Raw genomic sequence first — 11,060 nt, 5'->3', positions numbered from 1 at the left:
TAGCAAAGAATATCAGACGAGTATCCAACAAAGGAAATTTTGGCAGCATTTAGTCCTTAGAAATCACAAAGAATATATTAAACAAAGTATCCAACCAGGGAATAATTGGTGTTAATATATAAAAGAATCCATAATTGTAATTACAAAAATATTTAGAAGACTTTTATCCTATTTCCAGTCAAGTCAACTTTTTTTTTTTATTATCTTTTACTAACCATGACAGAAGTTAATTGATGGCTTATCTTTTCCATGTATACATACAGTCATACACATTAAGTATAGCATAGACACAACAAACTTTACATGCATGATGCATGACACAAATAACTTACTCGAACATTCAAAACTAACCTGTCAATTCTCGGACCAAATCGACTTTCAATCCCGAAAATAGTAGGCCGGACAAACCTCGATAAAGAACAATAAGAATGTGGTACTTTAATGATCTCATACAACAATCTAAAGAACCATAATGATCGATAGTCTATATCAGCAGACAAAGACACAACCAACAAACGGTAGCAGCAAAACGCACCAACAAGCACGACTGATAGGATGAAATATCATGAAATAATTGGAAAGATTACAACAGCATATAACCAGCAACCTTCGGTATAACATGTACCAGGCCCTGAATGAACTCAGTGACATGAAAAAATATATCAAACACAATATATCACCTTTGTTCTTTTTAGTACATATGACCCATATCCGCAACAACATAATTAACCGACAAATGAGAATCACCATTTAATTTGAAGCAACTTGACACAAACATTTCCTTTAACATTATATTAATTTTTTCTATTTTATTTTAATAAGTATATATGATTTATTATTTACTTTATGTAATATTGACATGAAAAACAACGTACTGTTATTTAAAAAATTAACGATAAATTGTTTAACAAAAAATTGTTTTTTACAATAAAAAGAATAATAACTCCTTAATTGTGTGGAAATGTTGAAATTTATGTAATATTTTCACCTGCATTATAACCCTCTTAACATTAATAATTAAACTACACCATTAATCATTTATCATTCAAAATATCTCAAGTAATCATTTCTATTAATTACTTTTTCATAAATAAGTTACACCACTCGACACCAACAGTCGCCCCCACTACAACATTTTCGCCGCGACGACCACCGTCACATTGCGTGGGGACCGTGCTAATATATATATATATATATGATATGGAAAAATATAAATTAGGACCATCAAGACTAAATCTCAACCATTCATTTTTCTCACCATCACCATCTCCGGCCACCACCATCACCATATCTGACCACCACCACCACCATCACCACCACCACCACCATCATCTCCGACCACCTCCATGATCCTCCGGCGACGGAGACCACCACCATCACGACCATCGTATCTGTTGTCTCTCTCTTCTCTTCTGGCCATGGCCACGGCACCGGCAACGGCAAGGGCGGAGCCCGTACAGTATCCAACCACCACCGTCTCTTGGATCGCCGCCCATCAAATCTATACGATTCCCATATGCGTCCAGTGACAACCCCTTTAGAACGGATAAAGGCAACACCCATAACGTATTCACCGGAAAGGGAAACTGATTCTCGCCGGAAATGTCGCAGGAGATGTCGCCACCATAGCAGGAGATGTCGCCGGATTATGGAAAACGGAATTTGAGATTTGGTCCTAATGGACCTAGTTTAAGAGATGGTCCTAAATTAACCCACCCCTGATATATGTGTGTGTGTGTGTGTGTGTGTGTGTGGTGGTTTTCCAGTAATAACACCCTTAAAATGATAATACAGTGAGAACACTTAAAAACATTCTTTTGATGCATTAAAAGTTCATAAAACCAAAATAATGTATAACTAATTATCATTATTTAAGTGTTTAACAACGCATAGATACATCAAAATCGAAAAAATCATGTTTTTTTGTTTTGTGCATCTATTTTTATGAATATGCATTCAAGATGGATGCACAAAACCAAAAACATGATTTTCTCGATTTTAACATATTAATGTGTTGTTAAATATTTAAATTATGATAATTAGCTATATACTATATTAATTTTTTGTACTTTTAATGAATCAAAATGAAAATGAAATTTTTAAGTGTTATAATTATGTTTTCATTTTAAGGGTGTTTATTTATGTTTAAGACTTTAAATAGTAAAACAAAAATGAGCATATCAACATCACTTGTCCAATTGGCACTTATATAAATTCAAGCATCCAACTTTCATATTTCACCGAGTCATATTTTCAGTATATCATCTAGCAAATACTCCTAGCTAGGCATGGCTGATTCCCAAACCTACTTCCTGCTCTTTATAGTATGGCTGATATCCATCATTTTGATCAGGTTTTTCTTTAAATCTAGTCATGTTAAAAAATCTAGTCATGCTAAATCTCCTCTCCCACCAAGCCCATTTGCTCTTCCCATCATTGGCCATCTCCACCTTATTGGTTCAATCCCTCATCAAACTTTTCAAAAGCTTTCCCTCCGATATGGACCGGTGTTTCGCCTGTTACTAGGTTCTGAGTCATGTATCGTCGTCAGTTCACCAGAAACCGCGAAAGAATTCCTTAAAACCCATGAAAATTTCTATGTAGATCGCCCGCAAAACACAGCTATAACTTACTTTAGTTATGGACTTCAAGACTTTTCGTTTGCCCCTTATGGACCGTATTGGAAGTTCATGAAGAAAGTAATCATGTCCGAGCTCTTAAACGTCGCAAAAGTAGACATGCGACGTAAAGTAAGGCAAAATGAGATTAATCAGTTTATGAATAATATTTCTCAACATGCGAAAGACGGGAAGGCGATGCAGTTGGATGTCGAGTTCACAAAGGTTGTTTACAACGTGATCGCGGATACTATTATGAGCAAAAGATGTTGGGAGGAGGCCGAGGCGAGGGAAATTAAGAATTTGCTTGCTGATATAACCGAGATAATTGGCAACTTCAACGTCTCAGACTACATATCGTTCTTTAAAAATGTTGACTTGCAAGGGTTCGGGAAAAGATTAAAGGATATTCGTAATAGATATGATATATTGGTCGAGAACATCTTGAAAGAGCATGAAGAGGAGAGAAAGATGAACACAAAGCTGGAAGTGAAAGACTTGCTCCATATATTACTCGACACGGCTGAAGATAAAAGCCAGAAGATACAGTTGACAAGAGAGAACATTAAAGCCTTCATTTTTGTAAGAATTATATATAACATGGCATTTCCTCCTTTGTATTAATTATTGGCTATATATGTGAAATAACTAATTTATCTATGTTGTGATTTCAGAATATAATAGCAGCAGGAATAGACACTACATCACTCACCACAGAATGGGCACTTTCAGAACTTATCAATCATCCAAAAGTATTGAAAAAAGCGAGAGAAGAAATCGATAGAGTTGTTGGCAAAGACAGACTTCTTCAAGAGTCGGACCTACCAAACCTTCCGTATCTCCAAGCAATTGCTAAGGAATCTTTACGGCTTCATCCAGGTGCAGCGATAATTCCAAGAAGAGCTACAGAAGATAGTACAGTGACAGGTTACCATATTCCAGCAAATTCTACTATTTTTGTCAACGCTTGGGCACTTGGTCGAGACCCAGAGTATTGGGACAACCCTCTTGAATTCATACCTGAGAGATTTGACGACAGCCAGGTGGACTTGAGAGGACAACATTTTGGCCTCTTGCCATTTGGGACCGGTAAAAGGATGTGTCCCGGGATGTCATTAGCATTGCAGTTGCTACCTGCAATGCTCGGTTCCATGATTCAATGTTTTGAGTGGAAGGCCGGGAAAGATGGAAATCTTACTAGTGTTGATATGGAAGAGGCTTCCGGAATCACACTTCCTAAAGCAAACCCGTTGGTTTGTGTACCAGTGGCTCGATTTGATCCTCTACCGTTTTAAATTTGCCTCGACACTCTGGGAGCTCCATGTGCCGACTATATGAATAAATAAAGAGTTTTGAAATTACGTTTATGTGTGAATTCTGTAGCATCAATGTACTAATATGTATGAATGTTTTAACTTCAAATTCTTCCCCAAAGTTATGCAGCAGAACTAAAGGCCCAATGTAACGCTATCTTTTGTGCAACCTGTGTTATTTTTACTTCTACTTCTACATGCAAATTTGCAAGAATTTGATAATTTTTAGATTATACAAAATATGAACAGGATCAAATCCACATATTGAATACTCTAAAGCCGGAATGGAGACATGCCAAGTAGAAGATAATTATATAATTTGATGTGACTCGAGAACATGGATCAAAATACAATAATAATACCGAACGTACAGTAGCAATTTAGAAATCAATGGATTAGAATATTTGTATTAACTAGAAGATGAATATTTAGAAGATACAATGCCAGTTGCATACATGATATATGGTACTCTAGCCAGTTTCAAGCGCAATCTCAAAGAAAATCTATACTAGTACTCTCGCCTGAAAATCCAAACCAAAACTAACTTTCACAGATTTACAGCAGGAAATTTTCCTGGATCTTTACCTACAACATGCTTCTTGTTACACAGCCTATACGGTTTTAACAACCCAATCATACGAAAAATCATTGTAGCTAGTGTGTTAACGAGCTTTGGCGAGGGTTCGACTAGACACACCATGCAACAACTTGACAAACCCAAGAAAACTGAGCTTTCCATCAGTGTGCCTTATCCAGTCATGCAATACAGAATGAACAGGAATCGACGGGCCAAGGCCAAGTTCCTACAAAAATAACAAAAGTGATTGGTAAACATTTATGAAAATAGAACCTCGATTTTGGATTATGAACTCTAGATTTTTTCAATGTTTGTAACTTGTAAGATGGTTCTTGAATAGGAAGTGAGGAGAATGAATATTTCACAGTTCACACACACACACACAAAAATTAGATCTACGTTCGGAAGAAGCAATTATAATTTGTCAAGAATACTTAACAGGGGCATTCTCAAGTTGGTCAAATTGAGTAGCATTCTAAAAGTAACTGCATTTAAATAAAACCAACTTTCATGTAATTTCTTTTCTTGTTACCAACACAAAACCATCAAAGGTACCCAACTTACAGAAGCCAGTTCTTCGATCATGATAGCCCTATTTCCGTCTTTGTCAAATATTTCATATGCACAACGTGCATGTTGTTCCCATCTATCAAGAGCCTCGAGCTGATGAACACTTATGGCAGCTGCACAAAACTCATCAAACTCCATTCTTCTGTATTGAAGTGCATTAAGCTGCATAGCGATGACGTTGTAATTACCCAAAAGTCCCAAGATGGTATATGTAATTATATAATGAATCTCCAGCAAGTTTATTAAAAATCATACCGATGTTAAAAAATCTTGGACACGCGACTCCTTCATTGCATCCGTGGCATGCTTCATCAAGGCCTGACCAAATTTTAAGAAGTCAAGATCGACAATAAAACAAAAAAGACTAGTTGTATTGTTAGTTACCAACCACTTTGATATTATCTATGCTTATGGATCCATTTTTGCTCGGTTCTAACAAAGAAAACTGCTCCTTCAAATAAACTAATTCATCTGCAGTCAACGTCTTCACTAAAGCCTGCAAATTAGAGTAGAAAAGAAAATGCATTTAAGTTACATTGTTAAAAACTTGAAATAAGTATCCGACGCTGTTGGAAATCATTGTGATAAATATCTTCTGCTCTCTTGTAAAATTAGCCAGCTTTTCTGTAAAATTATCCATTTATTGTTCTTCATCAATGAAACTAATGGTAGCTGCCATTTATATATGTCACAGTATTCTTCTACTATGTTTATTACCGAGATCCATTTTTGACATTCAACATAAACATTTTCATTTATAATATGCGTATATATAAGGCGAAGAAAGAAACCAGAAGATTTACAAACCTCAACAAACTCATCACCACTGATAGTACAAATATAGTGCTATTTTGTCTATTGGCGGTTTCGACCCGCTTACAAATGGGTCGATTTGGTTCTTTTTGATCTCATGCAGCCACGGCCCACGGGTTAAAACATTCATCAAAAAAGGAAATGGGTCAAATGGCCTGAACGGGCTTTAGACTCATTCTTTATGAAAACAAGCTTCTAGATCACTATATTTACATAATCACGGATGTAGATCATTAAAGAAAGAGACCAACACAATAACAATACTAAAAGCGGATCCATCTCAACCCAAACCTATTTTGATCCGTTAGTGTTACCCTATCCGCCTGACCCATATAGCATGTCACCTATAGCTTATGTCCCTTCATAATTTGAAACAAACAAACAAAATAAAAGATACGGAATACAGCAACGTATAAAGAACATACCCGTATAGCAGCTTTACGAAGAGCAGATGAACGCATATAACCCTTCATGTGTCTCAATATCGAGACATCAAGCGGTAGTTTCACGTCATTAGTACTTCTAATCCATGGATGACCTGAAAGATTACATTATAATCAATTCGATGATCAAAATTATCAATATGGGCTTCTAAGTAAATAAATAGGTAACCAAATTTAGTCCGAGTGCTGTTTTCAGCAACCAACTTGTTAAAGGCCAGAAAAACCATCCAAGTTTCATAACTTTTCATGAAAGAAAAGTATTTAAAAAATGGTTTCTCCGGTGCCACTGGATTGTATAAAAGAGTCAACATAGTCAAAAGTCATCAAAATCTGAGCCACCACATCACCATTAGACTGTTACCGGATAAGACTATCTTCTATTGAAGTTTTAAAAATTTTATTTTTTCAAAAGTTAGATCACTTTTCCAGCCTAAAAAAGTTGCTTAATTTTAGATCACTTTTCTGGCACTGTCAAATTTATAATAGTAATTACAACTCAGGGCTATACAATAAGCAGCGAGACACGTACTCAAAGCTTGAGCAGCTGTCATTCTTTTCCTGGGGTCCTTGTTCAATAAGCGTTTAACAAAATCTTTGGCCTCGGGAGATAGTGTCGGCCAAGGTACTTCTTCAAAACTTGGATGAGCTTTCAGAACTGCTCGAAAAATCCCAGATTCGGTCCGTGCCCAAAAGGGCCGACTACCACATAAAAGAATATAAGCTATTACACCAATACTCCACACATCCGCCTCTGTGCTATATGATCGATGGAGAACTTCAGGCGCCACATAGTATGCACTTCCAACTATGTCATTAAGCCTTTCGTCTACAATATAATTAACTTATGACGTTAAAAAAATGGAGATAATAGGAGGAATAAACTGTATATATATACACATACATAGTACTTATACATATATATATATACAAAGTACCTGGCTTTACGAAATCCGACAAGCCAAAATCTATGGCTTTTAGTTGTGAGTTTTCGTCTTTGGATTTAAATAAGAAATTCTGATTCATCAATGGGAATATGTAAAATGGTGATTTAGTAAAAGCACAATTATTTGATAACTTCTGCAACATGTATCAAAAATGTGACAAAGGCAGAGGCAGAGGATCTACAAGAATGAGTGAAATTGGAAAAAAGGATTAAAAGTTTCTTTATGGAAGAGCAAGATCTACTCTCTTTTTTTTTTCATATTGATATTAAAACATGTAAACACAACTACTAAGTGTAAAAATTTTACTAGGTGACCGCAACTGCTAGCCCCTTTAATGGACCATCACTGTGTTTTTTTGGTCAAAAAAGAAAAAATAATTTCAATGAAACAAATGTTGGCATCTATGTGACACATTTGACCAAGGGTCTAGATACACAGAACTTGCTAACTGAGATAAATACTCTAGCATGCACTTAACCATAGAGGACCAAAATCAATACAGATCAATTTATCTATAGCGATAATAATGAGCAAAACAACCACATACAACGCTTTAACTTATTTGATTATCTACCATAATCTTTTATTCTATTGTAAAGTTACCATGTGCCTGTTAATTATTTAGTTATTTTACTTTATAACATCGTTAAAAATTATAACAATCTTAATTTGGATTGACAATATTTACTCACCTCTGGTTTCAAGTCGCGATGCACCACACCTTGAAGATGACAAAATGCAACAACATTTAATATTTGTATCAAGACAAACTTAGCATCGTCTTCTGAGTATTTCCCGCCCCTTGAAAAACAAAATACCATTATAGCAATGTTATAAATCCTTGTAAATCATTTACATGGGAAAAATGTTATCAAAATAATACACATGATACCTTGAAAGTATTCTGTCCAAGAGCTCCCCTCCTTCACATAGCCTGTTAAATGTGTCACAACTTAATTATATTCACAAGAACAAAAAATAACCTATAATTAATCTTTAAGTTTACCACTTACTCCATTACAACATAGACGTTATCATGGTCTTCATATGAATCGTAAAACTTCACCAAGTTTTCATGTCCTGACAAACCTTTTAATATCTTTACCTCCCTTCTTACATCCTCAATTGCGATTGTTGTTGTCATCTGCGTGAAAAAGTTTTACCTTAGAATTGAGTCCTTAAAGAAGGTAATAGCATTTACAACTTATAACGAGACGTTGATAAGATCTATAAGAATCATGCAGCAAATCCAACTATGCAAGTTCGGGCTATCCATTCAATGTAGTCCATGAAAATGACAAGATTTCCTTTTCCAGGCCAAATTACCTATTCTTCAGTATCATTACTACAGCATTTAAAAGGTTCTTATGTCTCTTTCATTAGAAGGTGTTTCATCTTGTCATATTCGTAACAACTTCCTTCAAACTATTAGTCAAATCAAATATTAAAATCTTCACCAGACAAATGGGATGTATTTTCCTTATAAAAAACCAGACATTTAATTATGCAGCACTTAGTAATATGCTTTCTGGATTTCCTTTCAATAATGTTGTGACGTGACGAGTAACAACTATTTCTGATCTTCATTAGCCCTCCGTTATGGATTGGTTAAGTTTTAAACAAGGACATTTTCCACACTAATATTTGTTAAAAAGTTTTTGAAAATTCATATTTTTCTAAATCAGGGTGTTAACTTAAATGATGGTAGCTTGATAGCGTTTTCTATGCAGCGAGTTCTTTAACGTCAATACCACGAATAACATCATTCCAAATAGAAAGTGATAAGTACACAGCACAATTGTGTCATACACAAAAATATCAAACTTTACCTAGATGAACAGTATGCAAGTTACTGCATGTACATATTGCATATTGACAAATTTTGTTATGTATATGTCACCTTCCATTTCCAATATATCATCCAATTAATCCAAACTAAGCACCAATAATTCAATATGCATAATTACATATCAATCATACAAAACAATATCAGTACAAAAAAATAATAAAAATCAAACCTTTGACTTTGGAATAACTTTAACAGCAACATGTTGACCTTTAAATTCCCCTTTTTTAAACTTAGCTTTACAAGTATGCCCAAAATGCCCTCTTCCCACTTCTTCACCAATTTCATATTTACTCCCAAAATTCTTCAAAAAACCAAAACTTTTATCCAAACCCATATTGGTATTATTTCTTTCCCCCTCCTGTATCGCAGAACCCGCATTCGGCTTAACCGCCCCATTCCGCCTTGCCAAAGCCTTAATGTGCTTTGCAGGCGATGGTGGGCGTTTAAAAAACCTTCTGGGTGTTGCTGAATTTGACCCCCCAGGTGATGATTTCTTTGAAAAAAGATTGTGTGCTGGACTTGGACTGTAAAAAGTAAAAAAAGGTGATTTTTTTACTGTTTCATCTTTTTTAACAATATTTTCATCTGGGTCTGTTTCATTACTATTTTTGGCCGGAATATTTGACCTCCGGTGACCGGAAAGTTTGTTTTTTGAAGTGGGTTTGGAGCTACACACTCCCATTTAAAGTAGGTCAATTTGGAATTTGCAAAATTTTTATTAAAAATTGAAGCTTTTTATGAAAATCTTGATTCAAGAATTTGTGAAATTGTGTTGGAGATAGAGATATAAGGAGGATATAGTGGGGCGTGAGATCTCTAGATGGTATGATGATGATAAAAGGAATATGGTTTTGTGAGTTTAATATGAATTGACCAATGAGAAAGTAGAATTTAATAGGAATTTATTGATAGTTCTTTAGAGTTTGAACAACAATTTGGTCCAAACATGGATTAAGTTAGTATATTATTTTGAGTTTGAAAAAATAAAAAATAAAGAAAAAATGATGATGCTATTTATGAATGCGTACATAAGGCAATGGACAAAGAGAAGTGGAAAACAATTGCCTTTGCTTAACTTGATGTTTACTTGGAAAGTGAAATTACTTTTAGTATTATTGTTTTCTTTTTGAATTTATATGTTGAGTTGATACTCACTACTTAGCTTAGTATACATGGTAAATATCAATATATCATTTTAAACTACTGCATATAAATATATTAGACTGAACGGAGTGGAAATCAAAAGAAGCGAACACATACCATTCTATTATACCCTAGTTCACCCTTAACATCGTCCAGGCGAACTTGGTACCCACCAGTTCACTCCATTTTGTTTGACTAACTTACATTTTGTTTTGGAATGATATTAGTTTCTATGTTTTGGATGATAATTTTATGTAATGCATTTTACTTTTAGTTTATCTATTTATGGAAGTATTTAAATGGTAGAAAATAAAAGGGTACAACATACTAATTTATTAGATTTATATCTGTGTCAAATACACAAGTTGTTTATAACATTTTTAAATAAGTAAATTTAGATGTAAAAAATGTAAATAAAATCAAATTAAAAAAAAATATAATTATTGCATATATATTGTATTTTGAGAAATATTTATTCGAAAATTAAAAATTACTGAAAACTAAGAAACTAACCAAAATATTTGTGATCTGGGTCTAACACAATGTTTTTCTAAAACACATCGTGTTAAGTTTCAAATCACAGTGACACACACTGTGATTTGAACCTAACACAATGTGTTATTGTGTTAAGTTTCAAATCATAGTGTGCTTTGGTCAGTTTTCTGGTTTCACGCGCTATCAAAAACACACTGTGATTTGAAACTTAACACGATGTGTTTTAGAAAAACATTGTGTTAGGTTCAGATCATAATATGTTTTGGTTAGTTTTCTAGTTTTCATTAAATTTTAG

The 11,060-nt window shown here is 34.4% G+C and overlaps 2 protein-coding genes across 2 annotated transcripts; one reads left to right on the top strand and one right to left on the bottom strand.

Moving 5' to 3' along the window:
* The first annotated feature begins 2,288 nt into the window (after positions 1-2,288).
* LOC122609844 (cytochrome P450 93A3-like) lies at positions 2,289-3,913 on the top strand. Its single transcript, XM_043782790.1, has 2 exons — positions 2,289-3,200; positions 3,293-3,913. Exons 1-2 carry the CDS (start codon positions 2,289-2,291, stop codon positions 3,911-3,913), a joined length of 1,533 nt encoding a protein of 510 aa, XP_043638725.1.
* A 397-nt stretch (positions 3,914-4,310) lies between these two features.
* On the bottom strand, positions 4,311-10,067 carry LOC122611354 (CDPK-related protein kinase-like). Its single transcript, XM_043784374.1, has 11 exons — positions 9,297-10,067; positions 8,292-8,422; positions 8,171-8,212; positions 7,971-8,079; positions 7,270-7,348; positions 6,864-7,160; positions 6,317-6,429; positions 5,467-5,574; positions 5,334-5,396; positions 5,073-5,240; positions 4,311-4,734 (listed from the first exon to the last, which is right to left on the bottom strand). Exons 1-11 carry the CDS (start codon positions 9,807-9,809, stop codon positions 4,594-4,596), a joined length of 1,764 nt encoding a protein of 587 aa, XP_043640309.1. The 5' UTR covers positions 9,810-10,067; the 3' UTR covers positions 4,311-4,593.
* Between the last annotated feature and the right edge of the window lie 993 nt (positions 10,068-11,060).

The sequence above is a fragment of the Erigeron canadensis genome, chromosome 8, assembly GCF_010389155.1.
Source record: "Erigeron canadensis isolate Cc75 chromosome 8, C_canadensis_v1, whole genome shotgun sequence".
Lineage (NCBI taxonomy): Eukaryota > Viridiplantae > Streptophyta > Magnoliopsida > Asterales > Asteraceae > Erigeron > Erigeron canadensis.
Note: the sequence above shows the minus strand (reverse complement) of the source record. Positions and strands in the feature narration are given on the sequence as shown.

What these genes read in the sequence shown, in the direction of transcription:
- LOC122609844 (XM_043782790.1), top strand. Translation starts at nt 2,289, where the DNA reads ATGGCTGATTCCCAAACCTACTTCCTGCTCTTTATAGTATGGCTGATA. An exon ending in ACATTAAAGCCTTCATTTTT is followed by an intron (nt 3,201 to 3,292) that starts GTAAGAATTATA and finishes TTGTGATTTCAG; the next exon opens with AATATAATAGCAGCAGGAAT.
- LOC122611354 (XM_043784374.1), bottom strand. Translation starts at nt 9,809, where the DNA reads ATGGGAGTGTGTAGCTCCAAACCCACTTCAAAAAACAAACTTTCCGGT. An exon ending in GACAGCTGCTCAAGCTTTGA is followed by an intron (nt 6,430 to 6,863) that starts GTACGTGTCTCG and finishes GTAATCTTTCAG; the next exon opens with GTCATCCATGGATTAGAAGT. An exon ending in GCATAGATAATATCAAAGTG is followed by an intron (nt 5,397 to 5,466) that starts GTTGGTAACTAA and finishes AAATTTGGTCAG; the next exon opens with GCCTTGATGAAGCATGCCAC.